This window comes from Eublepharis macularius, chromosome 4, assembly GCF_028583425.1.
Source record: "Eublepharis macularius isolate TG4126 chromosome 4, MPM_Emac_v1.0, whole genome shotgun sequence".
NCBI lineage: Eukaryota > Metazoa > Chordata > Lepidosauria > Squamata > Eublepharidae > Eublepharis > Eublepharis macularius.
Window position 1 is genome coordinate 142,117,594 of NC_072793.1, and position 17,425 is coordinate 142,135,018.

Below are 17,425 nucleotides of genomic sequence, written 5' to 3' on the forward strand. Positions count from 1 at the left end.
CACAACCCAGTTCCACATGAATCTTACAGTAGTTCAACTAAAACAACCCACACATGGTGTGAGAGAAATGAGTTAAGTGTCTCCTTCATTAGGCCTTGAGTCTAAGTTGATAAACAGAAGATTTGCATTGCCCTCTACATAAATTTTTATTTATAGTCCACCTTTCTCCCTGGGATTCAGGGATTCAAGTTGCATGAGCCATTTGTGGGAAACCAAAAGAGAGAGAACACTAATCCGCTACATATTGGCAGTCTCTTCCTTAGCCATTCCAAAGTTCTCTGTGTTGTACCTTTCTGTCATGTAATATGCGTACTTTCTGACCTATTTGGATATGGCTGCCTTTCCCAATGCAATTTCCACTCAGTTTTACTGCTAGCGGTGTCCCTGGTGATATGCGATGCCATCAGATTACACAATAAGGGTGGGCATAGATTGCTTAACAAAGCTCCCTATGCTTTTGGCAAAATTCAACTTCAATGTGTTGACATAATTCACCACTTTGGCACCAGCAACAAAATAGTGTGATATCTACAACATAACAGGATTAATGATCTCATCTAGGTGAAAATTGCTTCACTGCTTCCAAACTAATCCAGAGTCAGACCATGGGCATTGGCTTTAAAAGCTCTATATTGCTTGGGATTACAGTATCCCATGTGAATCTGCATGGTATTTATAGGGACCTTCTTTCTTTGGGAGCCTGATATCCTGTGATGGTGCCACAGTTGTGAAATACCACCTCCAGAGAGGTTTACATGGCCCCTTCTTAAGTACATTTTTACTGGTATATTTTCCTGGACCTTTAATGAAATTGCTACTTTTAAGTTGTTCTTGTTATTTTTATAATTTATGTTCGTTTTGCTGATTCATTTTATTGTTCTTGTTTTCTTATACATTGTTTATAAGTAACTTTGGAAGAAAAAAATGAATTTGAGCAGGTGGAATACAAGTGATTTCAATCCAGTCAATCAATAAATAGGATAGAGACCCCAATCCATTATACCAAGGAACAGGCACACAGTTCCATAGTTCTGTATGACTCAGATCCTGAATTAACAAGTACATTTTGCAGAGCAGTGGAGTATCTGTTGTCCATATTGAATGGGTTTCCAGACAGCAGCAAACATTTCTCAGCATCAGCCAATATTGTCACTCTCTTAATGGGCTTTTCTGCTTGTTTCCACAGTGAGGACAGAGTCATAGAACATTACGTAAAAATTAAGGGGCTGACCAGAGGACAAGCCATTGTTCAGTAAGTAATTCCTTTGGCTATTTTGGGAAGTGGTGGAATGGCAAGAGGACCTTCACTATCAATCCATTCATTTGGCTGTTTGTTTAATCACATGATGCAGATAAGGTCATGAGCAAGGTTATAAATAAAGTTTCCAGGTTTTGCTATTAAAAAATAATACCTTTAAGAGACTCCTCACAGAGTTGTTATGAGGGAGAGGTATGGCTCAGTGGTAGGGCAAATGTTTTGTAAGTTCCCAGATTTAATCCCCAGCATCTCCAGTTTAAAAGGCCGGGTAGGAGGTGATATGAAAAGATCTCCACCTGAGATTCTCTGGAGCACCACTAACAAGCAGAGTACATGCTACTGACTTCAGAATAAGGCAGCTTCATGTGCAGAGGGCTAAACAGAGGGGATTGCCATGCACACCATCCTGAGTTCCTTGGAGGAAGAGTAGTATGGAAACCTGATGGGTATATAGGAATCTAGATTTGGCCTCTTTGGCATTCTGCGAGTCAGTAGATTGCTGCTGTCACATTTTTATCCTGCGCTTCCTCCAAAGAGCTCAAGAGTAGCATATGTTGTTCTTCCCTCCTCCATTTTCTCCTCGCAATAGCACTGTGAAAGTAGGCTAGGCTGCGAGAACAGATCTGTTCCAAGCGCATTCTGTGAGCTTCATGGCATAGTGGAAATGTGAAACTAGGTACCCCCAGTCCTAGTCCAGCACTTTGACCGCTGGAGCTGCATACCAGCTCTCTCCGTTCTCTGCTTCAACCCTTGGCCTCCAGTACATTTGTCAGTTGAAAATGAATGTCACTACCTGGACCATAACCAGAAACTGATCCAGCAGCAGAAATGATGTGAGCAACTGACAGCAGCTACAAATGGGTACTTGGCTAGTTAGAGTTCATTTCTTGATTACATATCCTGGAGGGTGTATACTTTACTACTCAGATTTCTGTCAGATAGCCATGAAGTAGGTCAGCTACATTCACAATGCCGGCATATCCAGAAAAATATAAAACACCTTAGAATTCAGTGTGGGAAAGCATTTAAAGCTCTAGCACAGAGAGTTTTTTAGCCATGACAATTGGAGCCAAGTTTCTAATGTTCAGCTGTCATAGAGAGCCACATAAGAAGGAGAGCACCTGGCGAATTCCTCTGGATGCCTGACAGCCTGAAAATACACCAGTTCTATTTTATTGAGCTCTCTTGAGATTTTGACTTTGCAATTAGCTCTTTTGCTTGAGCTCTTTGTAAACAGATTTCAAGCACGGGCATTGACTGATCCATACTAAAGCTACCCTCCACACGCACTACTGTGTAAAACAAACTGTAATATGAATAAAACTCATGAAAAAGAACATATGTGCTAACAGAACACTCTGCAAAATAACTGACTTATTAATCTGTTTCTAGGTACATGAAAGTGGTTGAAGCACTGCCTACTTACGGAGTCCATTACTATGGAGTAAAGGTTAGTTATGTGCTGGAAGACCATGTTTTGTTTGTTGTATGAAGCTGAAGTTTTCTGAAAGCTAAAAAAAATGATAGAAAAAGTACAGCAAAAATAAAACCTCAGTATTTATCAGTGATGGGGACTGACTGTGGCTCAGATGTAGAATACCTGCCTTCCAGGTACAAGGTCCCAGATTTGAACTCTGGCACTGTCAGCAATAAAGGAGGCAGCAGAGAAGATGTGTCCCTATCTGAGACCTTGGAAAGCCAGTCAAAGCAGACAACGCCAAACAAAATACTCTCAGTGCAATCCTAAGAATGTTTTGCTAGGAGAAAGCCCCTTCAATAGACCTGGGTATTATTTTGAGTAGACCTGCTTAGAATTGTTCTGAAGCCTGTCTCAGTATAAGGCAGGTTGGATTTAAGGTCATATAATTTTCCCTTGGTAGAGAGAAGAGAATAGATAATTCAGTTAAAACTTTTTTTAAAAATAGGCTAACTAAATTAAATAAGTCAGACAATCAGTTTTTGCCTTAAAACGTGGGGCCCCAGTTCAACTCAGGGAAGGGCATTGCTCCCTCCCTTCTCTAGGGCTGCTATTTGTCTTACTGAGACAAACATACGAGACCTCCAGGAAACCCTTGGTCTCACCAAGAGAGAGCCAGTTTGGTGTAGTAGTTGAGTGGCGGGACTCTAATCTGGAGAACCGGGTTTGATTCCCCACTTCTCCTCCTGAAGCCAACTGGGTGACCTTGGGTCAGTCACAGCTTCTTGGAGCTCTCTCAGCCCCACCCACCTCACAGGGTGTCTGTTGTAGGGATAATAATAACACTGACTTGTTAACTGCTCTGGGTGTGGCACTAATCTGCCTTGAAGAGCAGTACATAAACACAAGGTTGTTGTTGTTGTTGTTGTTGTTGTTGTTACCTCTACTATGAGCTCACAAGGGGGCCTTATGCAAGTCACATGTTCTCAGACTCAGTCTCACCCTTCCAGCCCCCATTTGCCAACCTGAGGTAACAGGATTGCTATAAGGATTACTGAGATAATTATATGAAATACTTTGAATATACCAAAGGGCTACATGAATGTGAAGTATTATTATCATTATTATTATTTTGCCCAAAGAAGAAGAGCTTTGTGAAACTTGAAAGCTTGCACAGACTTGCCAAGTAAAAGTGGCACAGTGAAAAAACAAGCTGTCCTTTTACCTGCTTCTGTTCTCTATGTCTTTTGTATGTGGGCTTGTAAAACAATTTATGTAAAGGAGTATACCTAAACCTCTGTTTTCTTTCTGTAGTGACTTGATGCATCTGTACTTTGGACAGAGCTGTTTTAGTATCATGATTGTTTTTATTGCTCCTGGACTCTCCCCCACTCAAACCCCACCTACAGCTGCCATTTCAAAGAATGCGAGCTTCTCCTCCCTGCTGCTTTTGGCCTATTTGCACAGAATCATCCAGCTGGGAAAGGAATGGCACACCATTTTAAACAATAATCCATGCTCAGTTGGTGCAGGTGTGCTAACAGAGAGCGCCATCCGTCTGCCTAACCTGCAGATACTTGTTGAAGAGTAAAGTAGTTAAATGTTATATCAGCTCTGTGGTTTTTATTTTTTTTTCTCCCATTTTAATTACTCCTATTCTTCTCTCTTTACAGGATAAACAAGGAATCCCATGGTGGCTTGGAATCAGTTATAAAGGAATCGGCCAGTACGATTTACAAGATAAGGTTAAGCCAAGGAAAGTAAGTGGATGTGTTTTGAATATATAGATGTAAAGGCAAGATAATAAAATAGATTTTCAGCAGTTGTTCCTCTTGTTCATTTATATAATTGGATCCAATGAAACAGCTTCAGTATGAAATACATCTTTAGGGTAAAATAAAATTCTTTCTTTTCCAGATACTGGCAAAGTTCTGGGAGGTTCAAATGTACATGGCAAGAAATGAAAATGGAAATAATTGGTTTCCCAGGGTAGTGTTTCCTTATTGGTGTGATTGAATGAGAGATATGGAACAGGAGGGGACATATTGTGCCCATTTGTTGATGGTAAAATGGGAAATGGCTATCTTCCTCCCAAGATTATCACTGAGCATAAAGCAATTCAGCATCTTCTTTGTTTTCAGCTGGGTGTGTTTTCTGTGGTTTTTGGCTCTTAGGGCCTTAGCCACATCTATGCTTTGAAAAACACTCCAAAGACATTTTTACAAAGCTCAGTAGTATTGCTTGTAAAAGCTTGTTGCATTCGTACTAGTTGGACAAAAAACAGCAGTATAACTGCTGTTTCAAAATGCTTATGTGGAATCTGAAAGCATTCTTATTTGTGCCAAGGTTGTGTTGAATGAGAATTCTTGGCTAGGGCTGACCAAAAAAGTCTAAAGTCACCTTAAGGCTTTGGAAGGATAGGTGTGACGGTTGGGCAACGGTCCTGCCCATTTATATATACAACCAGTCTCTTTTATGCCAGGTTGGAGTGTGTGAAGAGCAGGTAACAGTCAGTCAAGGCACTTAGAACTTTGGAAGAATTAAATGGGATGGGGGAGTTGATGATAAAAATCTGTTTCCAGTCAGACAGTGATTAACTGCCAGACTTGCGGGTGTAGGAAATCTGGGGTATCAGAGTCTGGCTTCTGAGGAGACAGGCTAATGAAGTGTGGTTGCTGCAAGAAGCTCTCATTTAAATTTTAGTCTTTATTTGTAAACTGTGCTTGTGGGAAAACAAAAGGGTCACACTAGGTCAGTCATGGACTGGGAAGCCAAAATGGCCCTGAAGCAAGCCAGGGTGAATGGTGTCTGCGGCAGTAAGTAGAGTTACTGGGACTCAGTCTTGGTTGTTCCTGGTTGCCAGTAGCCCTGTAGAGCAGTAGCCCACTGGGAACTTTCCTTGTAGGTTAAATGGCCTGTCTGCCCCTGGACTAGGTGTTTGTTGTAAGGTCACTAGGAGACCTAGCTAGGAACCTGGGGAATATATATCTCCTGAAGAGTGAACCAGGAGAAGTAACCATTTGAGGGTTTCAGTAAAAGTCCATAAGCTTAGGTGATAGTTGCTCTCTACCTCTAAAATCTTAACTGTATTATTTTCCTACTAACAGGATAAACGGTGTGATTCAGTTGTAAATACTTTCAACCCTCGTTGCAAAACACCCTATCAAAGTGGGGAATAAGATTTTTTTGTGTAAATCATGTCAGCTTCTTGATTTATGTCTGGTTACAGGGCAGACAAATTGTTTTCCATAAAGATAATTAAGACAGTATAGATAGGTATAATAACTCTAACTCCAATCCACATTTGATATCCTGTAGAATCATTAAATAAACTGCTAAAGGTTTCCTTATGTATACCTAACCTTAGAAGCCACTCAATCCGAAAAGAGGATAGTGAGAACAGCAAATGAACTCCATATCATACTTCCCATAATTCCATATCCCCATCCTTCTCACAGTACCTGTCTTCACCAGCCCAGTGCAGAGTTCCTAATTAGGACTTAATGGAATACTTCAGGGATGCCACCTGGAGATGTATGTATACCTTTAAGTTACCTAAGGCAGCCATAGCTTTTCAACTGTTCTCCCTCTCTCTGCCGTGCTATAACAAATGGGCCTCCAGGTGTGCTCTATGAGAGAAGAGAAGCGTGAGAAGTTATGGATACAGCATCTGGGAATATACAGATCTCTGGGTTGCAATCTGGCAGCCCTATGAGAAGTGGAAATATATTGACCTACTATAATTGTTCTCTTAGCCAGAACACATAAAATCATAACTAGTGTGTTCGTTTTGTCTTTCCCTTTTTACCTCTTTCCTGTGGCTTTACTCGGTGCTTTTTTGAAATTTAAAAAAAAAAACAGTGCTGCTACTCCAGTTTTCTTGTTTTCCACCAATTCCACCTCAAGACTTGAGAGAGCCCCCTCTCCAAAGGTGCCAGTACTTAGTACTGCTGAGTACCGCCACACACACACACACACAAAAACCATTAGCTTTTCTACACTATGTAGGTCAAGGGTCACCACTTTCTTCCTAACAGTTTTAAGAACTGCTTGATGTGCAGAAGTTCAGCCAATACATAATTTTCTGGCACAGAGCTGTAGAGTCCTGGCAATCATACCAATAAGTTTGCTTCTGCGCCATTTGTACAATTTATTCTGTGATAAATGAGAAAATTGTTATTCCTTGCTCTTGTAGTCCCAGATTTGCATAGGATTGCCTCCTTTTCTCTAGCAGAATCTTTTAACAGCCATATGCCAGGCAGACATTGAACAGATAGAGCTTTGCTTGTTGCTGCTAGGGATGTGGCCCTTTTGGCACTGGCCCTGTTTCTTTGTTTTTAACAAACGTTGCCTGACATGCACAAGTTTAGCAATACTCTCTGGCACAGAGAGAAGTAGTAGATGAAATTTCAGTGTTTGGGGCAAGGGCCAGAGTCCCCCAAGTATTATATGACCAACCTACATTTATAGTTGTGCATTCAAAAATTGTATGCAAGTTATTCTTCCCATGCCCCACTGAGGTGAAATCCAGCCAGTTCAATTTGCCCCTGTGATATGACATGAGAAAATATAGAAGCTGGTATCTTTTGCCCATGAAATGCTACTTGAAGTGCAGGCCCAAGCATAAGGTTTTGTTTTACCCTACTGCTTTCTTTAGCCACCCCATGAGGCCCCTTTTCTTGTGGGTACATGATGTGCACAGGAACTTCATTCCTGAACAAATTCTAAACATCTGGAATGGACTCTGAAGTCCCTTGGAAGAGCTCATTTGCCCTGGGGAAAGTGTAGGGAGGAAACTGAAGCGAATGTAGTGATGATTACGCTTCAGGGGAAACGCACCTTGTTTCTTCCCAGCCACACCTCTCTGCTTAACCTGGATATCTGAGCCAAGAGCTGGTTATTCTACTATTCTTCCTGCCTCCAGAGCATTTAGGGGTCAAGTATTTTGTATGCAGTTTTGCCAGATGCATGTATTATACCTATTTTTATTCTATTGTTCTATTATCTTTCTATTCAACTTCTGGTTTTGCCTCTATTTTCTCCCAAATTGGGTAACTACGTGTAACTCTGCAAAAGTTGTGTCAATGGTGAGAGAACAGGATTGCATCTCATGGTTGCTCAGGAGTTAGCCAGGGAATACCTGAATATCTTAAATACGTTTGGGTCTTCTGGGTGGGATGAAGTGCATCCTAAGATCCTAAAGGAACTTTCTTTCTGATGTACGCTCAGAATCTCTGTCTATTACCATAGGAAATCCAGGAGGTTGTAGATGGGCAAATATTGGCCCAGTCTTCAAAGGAGGGTAAGAGGAAGGTCCGGGAAGCTACATTTGATTAACAAAGTGGTTCAGTGTGAGCTAGATGACAGTACCATTAGGTGGATTCAAAGCTGTGTACTCTGAGTGCTTATAAATGGCATTTCATTGGTCTAGTGGAGAAATGGTTCCATTGCGGTGCTATGATGGTTTGTCCTACACCAGGCACTCTGGAACATTTTATCCATGACTTGGATTAAAGGGTGGAGGGAATCCTTATCAGATCTGCAGATGATAGCAAACTGGGCAAGACAGCTAAAACCTTAGAAATTCAAAATGGGAAAGCTAGGCTGAAACTAGCAATATGAAATTCAACAGAAACAAATCATTGAACTTACAGGACCCAAATAGAGTTTGCAGAGTACACAGAACGTTGAGATTTGAGCATGGCTCCGCTCATTCTCAAGAGAAAAAAAGCATGCCGTGTTTACTCAAATTATTCAGTACAATTATCAGCATATTTACTTGGAAGAAAATTCCTTTTTATTCAATGGTACTTTTCTTGAAAATAGATTGTTAAGATTGCAGCCTTACAGCACAGTCCTATACATGTCTACTTGGCAGTAAGTCTATCTATATTACTCCCATGTAAGTATTTTGCATCCCTAGACACGGTAAAGTCATGAGCAGAGTTGCTCCAGTCTACGCTTAGTGAAATCAGTGGAGTAACTCTGCATACAATTGCACTTTTAGTTACCCCAAGCGTGCTTTACAGCCTTTGAGTGGATTACAAGTGAATCTGTTCTCATAAGGGTCAACAGACCAATTGTTGTGTTCTGTCAAACTTTGCAGCAATTCAGGGTGAAAAGAAAAGAAATGACAAGTGTTTTTCTCTCTTAAGATGTCTTCTAAATGGTTTCCTAAACGTAACATGTATTCTAACAGTGATCTATGCACACACAATGTAAAGAAATGGCAATAAGCCAGAGTGTGTGAGTATATATTACATATGTATTCTGGCTTTCCTCCAGTGTGCTCAGCACAATATATGTTCCTTCCTCCATTTGATCCTCACAACAACCTGGTGATGGAGCTTAGTCTGAAAGGAAGAGAGACTGGCCTAAAGTCAGACGAAACTCTACACAGCGGTGAGCACTGGAAGATGAGTGTTCCCAGTTGTAGCCCAGCATTCTAACCACCGCATCATGTGACTGCTGATACTGACCAGCTTCAGGAAACACTGACTTATCCTAAGCAAGGAGTCACTGAGCAACATGAAGGAAGAGATGGGAACGCAAACAGTTTCTTTACGCAGAGGGTGGTTCTCTGTTTGCCATTTGCAACAAACTGCAAACTAGAAGTCAACAAGGCAATCCAGCTAAGAAAAGTTACGAGTAGAAAGAGGTTTATATGTGCTTGGAAAGGTCATGAGAGATGGGCTGGCAGTGCTGAGATTTGGACATAAGATGTCAGAAACTTTACTTTAGAAAAAACACACTGTCCACACACTTCAGTTACAATAAATGAAGGTATGAAATTGCTATATATTGCGTCAGACTATTGATCCATCTAGACAAGTGTCATGTACTCTGACTGGCAGTGGTCCTCTAGAAACCATCTGCTTGCAAGGCGTGCAGATGGAACCCTCCTCGGATCTGCTCCATCATCCCATCTCTGTGACTAGCTAATAACCACTGCTGACTTTTCTGTTTTTGTTAATAGGTTTGTAATAACCTGTCAAGTTAAAGAGCAAGTAAGCTTGGCCATATAAGCAATATCTCAGTAACTTTATGTTCTGTCCCAAGGATCTCTGTAGCAGAAAGATTGTAGGATGGTGATTCCTGCCCTTTAATGCAGCCCTTTCTGCTACCTTCCATTTTATTTACAAGGGTCTCTTAATTCTCAGCAGAGGTTTTCAGGTATGTGCAAGAGCTACCGGGAGAAGGGTAAGGTGGGGGAAATGTGTAGGATCCAACACATTTTTTAAAGAAAGATACAGGAGCTAAGTGATCTATCACTCCTCTACTTAAGGCAAAGAACCAAGCAGATAGACTCCCTTAGAGACACCACTGCCCCTCCTTTTAACAATTTGTAACATAACTTGATTGATTTGCAAAGTCCGCTCATAGCCAACATTATTAATATTAACAGGGTGCATTTAAAGATTTATTTGGTGGGCTGTTCTCCTTACAAATATCTTACAAGCAAGATACCAGTGCTTCAGTGCTTTCCCTTATCATGCTTCAATGCTTTCCCTTATCAAAAATTGTTTTCCTATAGAAAGCTAGTAAGGCAAGGAAACGAGCCTTCTCTCTGACACACTAGGTTTCTGTGTGCAAGGAACGATTTGTTTGTACGGTAACACTGAAACCTCTCTCATCCATGTTCTGCTACGGCAGCTTTACTCATCTTAACATAGCCTTCCAGAAGTGCCACCCTGCACATGGACAAAATCAGCAGCTACCTGTACATGTACATTCTCTGTGGTTATCCCCCACCTTATGGAATGGCCTACCCGAAGAGGTCAGGAAAAACCCCACTTCCACATACAATGGGAAACTGTATTATTCAAGAGGGACTTTTTTACTCAGATTGGAGGGTTGTACTGTAAGGAAGTTATTTCAAAGAGATGCATTGGTAAAGAGATAGGAACTAGACTAGACTATGATACTACTATGTACTGTCTTCTGCTGTAAGTATGATCCTTCTGGGTAGCTTCTGCATTGTTTAGTATGACAGGTTTAGAATTGCTTATCTTTTGTTTCAGCGTTATTTCAGCTCTGTGTCAGATTTCTGCTTGTTTTCAAATCTCTGCAAATTTGTTTGTATATCCCATTGCACTATTTATTGAATGTCCCTGCTGTTGATTGTATTGATTTATACTGTGTAATCTGCTTTGAGTCTTAGTGAGAAAGGCAGACTATAAAGAACATAAATAAAATAAAAAAATAAATGTGAGACTCAAGGCAGATTACACAGTGTGAGATAAGTACAGTCAATTTCAAGGACTTTTCCATAAACGATGCCATAGGGTAAAAAAACACAATTTTACAAAGACGTAGCACTAGTAAGAATCCAATTCTGAACTGGAGAAATGCTGAAACAGAACATAAGCAATTCTAGGGCTAACGTTAGACCACATTAAGCACAAGTAGCTTACAGGAGCATATATTTAAGACAACAGGTAGTATGTAAGGCAACATAGTGGCAAAGTCTATGGTCCTTAGTGAAGCATCTGAGAGCCCCTCCCTACAATACAAAAGCCTTTTTGAATAATTTGGTTTTGCATTGTTTATGGAAAACTAAGAGAGTGGGGCTCTCCTGACCTCCTCAGGCAGGCTGTTCCACAGCGTATGGGCCATCACAGAGAAAGCCTGGATATAGGCTGCTGTTGATTTCACCCATGTGTAGGGTGGCACCTGCAGGAGACCCTGTTCAGATGAGTGAAGTTGCCATGTAGGAACATAGGGAGGGAAGCGGTCCCGTAGGTATGCCGGGCCAAGGCTGTGAATAGCTTTATCTATATTTAGCCGGAGATCATCCACTACTACTACTAGTGCTGTCTCTGTCCTATGCCCTGGTCTGAATGCAGATTGGAAAGGATCTAGAGCGCTAGTGTTTTCCAAGAAGATCTAGAGTTAGCCAGCTACTGCTCTCTCAGTCCCACATTGTATGAGCTGAATTGCTGATATTCAGTGAGGAGAGTTAAATGGACTTTGCATTCAGATAGTTGTTTAAAGATGGAAAGTATGTGCTAATAATACACATCCCCATTTCTCTCCATAGCACTGGATTTGTCAGGACTTTACAGCTCATCCCTCAGAACAGAGTTATCTTCATGAGAGGGCCTGTACAACCATAATTTTTATGGTGGGCATTAAAAGTCCTTTGGCCCAAGGACTTGAAACATGGCAAAGAGATAGGGGAAATTACCTCAATTTTATAGAACCAAATTCGCATTGACTATTAGCTAATAAGTTAATTTGTTTCTTCATGTTAGTGTAAATATTTCTCAATATAATGTATGAGTCCTTCTGTGTTTGTATATATGATACAGTACACACAATGCAAGGTAAACTCAAAAAACATCTTTGCCTTTGAATGTCAGTGAAAATGGAAATATTATTCCCTAGTTTGCTTCTGCCTGTTAATGACCAGGTAAGAGGAAGATTTTTTTCCTCAAGCACTTTCTAGCTATTTATTACTTTTATCTCATCAGTCCTTTAGCAGTCTGAGGCTGTCTCACTTCTCCCCATTTCATCCTCACAACAGCTGTGTGAAGTAGGCTGAGAGATGGCGACTGACCCAAGGTCACTCATTGAGCTTTAAAGCAGAAATGTGATTTGAACCTGGGTCTTTGCCGTGTCATCCTAGAGCTAAGCTACAAGTGACGCCTGACACAGGTTGGACACTTGTCAGCTTCCCTCAAGTTTTGATGGGAAATGTAGGCATCCTGGTCTTGCAGCTGTAATGGAGAGCCAAGCTGTAAAACCAGGATGCCTACATTTCCCATCAAAACTTGAGAGAAGCTGACACGTGTCCAACCTGTGTAAGGTGTCACTTGTAGCTTGGCTTCTAGTCCAGCATACTAACCACTATCCCACACAAGCTTTCATGCTTTCCGTTTGGCCAGTGGATATAGCCAGTGCTTTTTTGTTTTTGTTTTTACGGTGTGGGTAATCATATATAAGATTTCACAGATTTCTACCGATCCCTCCTGAGGACTTAGGAGTGCCCCCCTCCCCAAAAAGGTGCTGGTACTCAGTATCAGTGAGTATGGACACAAAAAAGCCTTGGATATAGCCGGTTTCAGATGATATGTCTGTTCTTACTGGGTGCCCTGCAACTGCACATACCTGTCGTGTGTGCTACCTGGGGTGCTCCCAGCATGCATAGTCACCATGTTGTCTGAATAAGGACAATGTACATATATTATGCATGCTTTGCTAAATGCTACCCAGAACCCTGAAAAATCAGTAATTGGTTTGCCCATATTAAAGCAGTTCATGTATTCATACTGCATGGCAACTGCTTGTATTGGGAGGATGCACATGTGGTTGCTAGCCTCCCGGTACATGTAGATATAATGTCTGAAAAGAGTTGATATTTTTGTGTAATATATAAAATCTTTTGCATAAGGCATTAATTTGTACAGTTATTTAAACAAATGGGATGCATTATAAAGACACGTGTACACTTAGATAAATTCACATTTATCATAATTATAAATGTATATATGCAAAAAAGGAGAGAGAATTATATATCTATATATATGTTAGGGTGTGGGTATGTAAATACACAGAGGTCTCTCTAAATTTATAATGGAGGCTTGTGATGATTATTTGTACCAACAAAAACCAAGAAAACAAAGAGCAGTGATTAAAGGTGCTCTTTGCACTAATCCCTCCTTATACAAGGAAGCCCTTCTTTTAATATTCTTCCTTTATACAAAGCAAAAAAAATCACTTTGCATCTGGCATGCAAGCAATTCAGTGTCCAGATTTTAAAGATGTTGGTATGATAAGTGAGCACTGGTTTACTCAGCATTTCAATTGGATTTAGGAAAAGAGAGTTTCTCTACATTGAAAAATATCAGCTTCAGAATCTAAGCTTTTACACTGTGTGTGCGCTCATTCAAACATGTCTGTTTCCCAGCGTCAGCTGTTTCCAACAAAACTTCAAAATTTTCAGTATAGTTTACAGATTAACCATGATATGAATGGATTATATCTTGTGAGAAACAGCACTTTAACACACTGAAACTCTCTTCCTACATTTACAAGGAAATGCTGACTATATACAGTTTCCATTGATGTATTCAAGTCTGGATAGCTTCTGTGACTTTTTAGATACATACCTTTAACCAAGATTTAGGTGTGTTACCTTGTTAACTGGCAGTATTCCAGCTGGATAAGTAACCGCATTCTCTTTTTCTCCTGGCCTGTAGTCAATTCCACATTCTTTGAAGCTGTTGTCAGAGATGACTGTAAGCATCCTTTAGTTTCAACACACCATCTGAGAATAATCTTCTCCCAGGCAAAGAAAAACAAAATAACCCTACCTTTTTTAAAAATGGTCAAATCGGTTTATGAACTTTGCCTGTGCTCTACACTTCCCTTCTTCCCCTGTACCATTTGTGTGCACGTCCCTCTTCCCTCTTTCATGATTGCTGCCCACCCCCCACCCCGCTCTTTCCTTAGCCAAAAGAAACACTTCAGAGTTATTTTGGTTGCCTCTCATATTTAAAAAAAAAAACCAGGAGAGGAATCTGGGATGCACTCTGTAGAACTCTTTCAGGGACAGAAAAAATGTTGCGTAGTTTTCTTGTGGTTTCATGTGGCCTGTCCCAGTGGGAGAGTCTAAAATTACAGTCCAGTCAAAATTAAGCTCATTTTAGTCTCATTAATTTAAATAGAGCAATGTGTAGTTAAATATCTCCTGTTGAAATCAATGGAATCTGAATGTGCTTAACCCTTTTGCTGGATTGTGCACAATGTAAATAATTATTTTAAAAAGACCTTACAATGGGATTGCTGTAAGACACAGATATACAGCTTTAAAGAATGTGTCTCTGTTAACGAGTACAAATTGCTTCATAGTAGTAGCACTTAAAAGATTACTGAAGAGTGGAGATCATAAAAATGATCACAGTCACATTTGAAAATAATAGATAACAGAGCCAGAATTATGGGTCAGCATGGTAGGGCATGTACTGCAGACAGGGCCCACCGCTGAGCAAGGGCACAGGGGTCCCACCTCAGGGTCAATCTCCCATTTCTTTGTAAGAGGACACCTGCTGTGAATAGGACAAGACTCTTTTACACTACTTTTAGCCTTGGTAGTACAGACCCAGACTTGAAAGGAGTATGAAAGAGTGACCCTCCACTCCTTCCTCCAAGATGATATATACATGCCTGCAGGGGGACCTGCTATGCTTAGTGGGAATCACTGGAGGGCATCTTGTTCCCCATGAAAGCAGGAGTTATTGCTAGGTATAGTGGTGTCAGTGTCCTGCATCTCCTGGTAAATTTGCACCTACACTTCCAAATGAGCTTGGCTACCCTCAGCAGTCACCAGTAGCAGTGTATGCAATTTCCATACTGACTGCCCTGCCAAGTCTGTTCATTCCCGACTGGGTATCCATTCCTGACTGAGTTGGGCCTTGTGCTCAGTGGATAAACAGCTGGTCCCTGGCCTGAGGGACATTTGTCTAGCCTCAACCAGGGCCAAGGCTTTTAGGGCCCTGGCACTTGCCTGTTGGAACTAGACATGATCCAAAAAATAATCCCGATTTAGCCGATCGTGATTCCACGGCGCCGCCGAACCCTGGTTCCCGAACCTCACCGATCAAGTTCCGTTTCCGATGCAGAATCGGGAATCGGGAAGGCCAACGCGGGAGGGTGCCCTGCGGTTTCCAGCGCTAAAGGAATGGTGGGTGATGGCGGTCGCTGGGCCCGGCAGGCCCGGGGAGGTGGCAGCGAGCCGCCTCCCCTGCGGGGGCGGGGGGTCTGGCCGCTCACTGGCGGCACCCCCCATGTGCCTGGCCGCCAGGCCAAAGTGGAGCGGGGCATATTCCCCGCCAAGGAAGGGAGGTGGGTGAGGAGATTTGAGGAGATTCGAGTGCCCATGGCTACAGAAGAACACCCCCTTCCCTCGCCCTCCCCTCTCTTCTCCCAAATGGACGAGACGGGCGCGCGCTTTTCTGACTGCTCCGTGGTTGGAAGGAAGCCCTGCTGATCAAGGAAAGCTGGGCTTCCATTCGCGTTTCCAGGGCAACAGAAGGAGGGCAAACAGCTCCGGCATTCCCCAGGCTCCATTTCCACGGGGCTCCGGTCCCTTGGGAACAGATGGCTGGCTCCAGACTGTCTGCAGACTGCAATCCCAAACGTAAACCGATTGATCCGATCAAGACCCGATAGAGCACCCCACCTGAGCGCTGAACCAGGAGCCGTGGACGGAACCAATCAGCCCGGTCCCGATGGTGCAAACGCCAAAATCGGGGCAATTTTCAGACCGTAATTCCGATCGTGCCCATATCTAGTTGGAACTCCTTCCTACAGAACACGCGGGCCCTGCACAATTTGTTACAGTTCCACAGGGCCTGTAAAACAGAGATGTTCCATCAGGCCTATGGTTGAGGCTTGATGTCTGTCCCCAGCCCTTGACTGCCCAAGCTCTGCCATCCTGCACAGCCTTTTAATTTGAATTTTTTTTCAAATTCTGTTTTTTGTTTTTAAAATCACCAACAATACAAATAACTTTTACAAGAATAAGTATCTATAAACAATTATTACATTCAGTATGTTTTTTCTAAATTATTATACATTCATACAATCATAAATATTAATTTGAATCTGATGCCTTATATAGTGATTGGTTTTATGTGTATTAACTATTTTTAACTTTGTGCTTAATTTCTGTTGTGAACTACCCTGAGCCCATTTGTGGGAAGGGCTATATAAGATTAATGAACTGAACTGAACTGAACTGAATAAGTAAATCTACTATTGGAGCCAGCATAAGTTTTCCAGTATTTCAGATTATAATTGTAAACATATTTTCAGAATACAAAGACCATTCCACTAGTTCTTGACCGGAACTTTTGTTTACACAAATCTCTTTTGTCAACCTGTATGTATTTTTCTAACTAAATAAAAGACGCAGATTAGACAGCGGACATTCTGATCAAGACATGGGAATAATTGAGTTTAAATAAAGAAGCTTTTTAATTGGGTATGCTGAGATCTAGAAGCTATTACAGATGCGTTTGATCATTGTCATTATGCAGAAACAGAAGTTTAGCATTATCTTCTGGAGGATTTGTATTTTCTCAAACACTTATGAATATTTCTAATTCATTTAGCACATTTGTATCCTACCAAAGTCCTAATGGGAATAATCCCATCTAATTTAAGCAACAACTCTGTAAGGCAGGTTTGGCTGAGCAACAATACCCTGGTAGGATTTGCATCTGAGTAAAATTTGAGCCCAAGTCTTCCCCATCCAGGTGTGACATTCTACTGACTGCATCACACTAACTCTGTGGAGGATACGAACAGTTACAGCCGCTTACGTTCATATATCTGTTTAGGATTGCACTGTTAGTAGTTTAAGAATGTAATTGATTTTGTCTTCTATAAGGGAATACCTTTTGTGGGGAAGGTATTCCCTTATATTTATTCCCTTATTATTTATTTTTATTTTAAAAATTTATATGCCACCTTTCCACTCAAATAGGGTCCACAAGAGCAAACAACAGATATTAAAATATTTAAAAATTAACAATTAAAATGTGTATATAAATACAAGAAAATAAACACACATTCAACCGGGGAGGAGGGCCAATAAGAGTTTGTTGGGGGCATGCCAAATGAAACAAAAAAGTCTTCACCCACTGCCAGAAGACAATGACAGAGGAAGACAGGTGAATCTCCCTGGGGAGGGAGTTCTAAAGGTTTGGCCCGATGACCAAGAAGGCCCTGTCTCCAGTTGCCAT

The 17,425-nt window shown here is 41.4% G+C and overlaps 1 protein-coding gene across 1 annotated transcript in view; it reads left to right on the forward strand.

The window, feature by feature from the left end:
* FRMD4B (FERM domain containing 4B) overlaps nt 1-17,425 on the forward strand; it is a 170,940-nt gene that overhangs the window by 109,301 nt on the left and 44,214 nt on the right. The window contains exons 9-11 of the mRNA XM_054977130.1: nt 1,187-1,252; nt 2,651-2,708; nt 4,349-4,435. Coding sequence (XP_054833105.1) covers nt 1,187-1,252; nt 2,651-2,708; nt 4,349-4,435 — 211 coding nt within the window. The remainder of the gene's footprint in view (nt 1-1,186; nt 1,253-2,650; nt 2,709-4,348; nt 4,436-17,425) is intronic.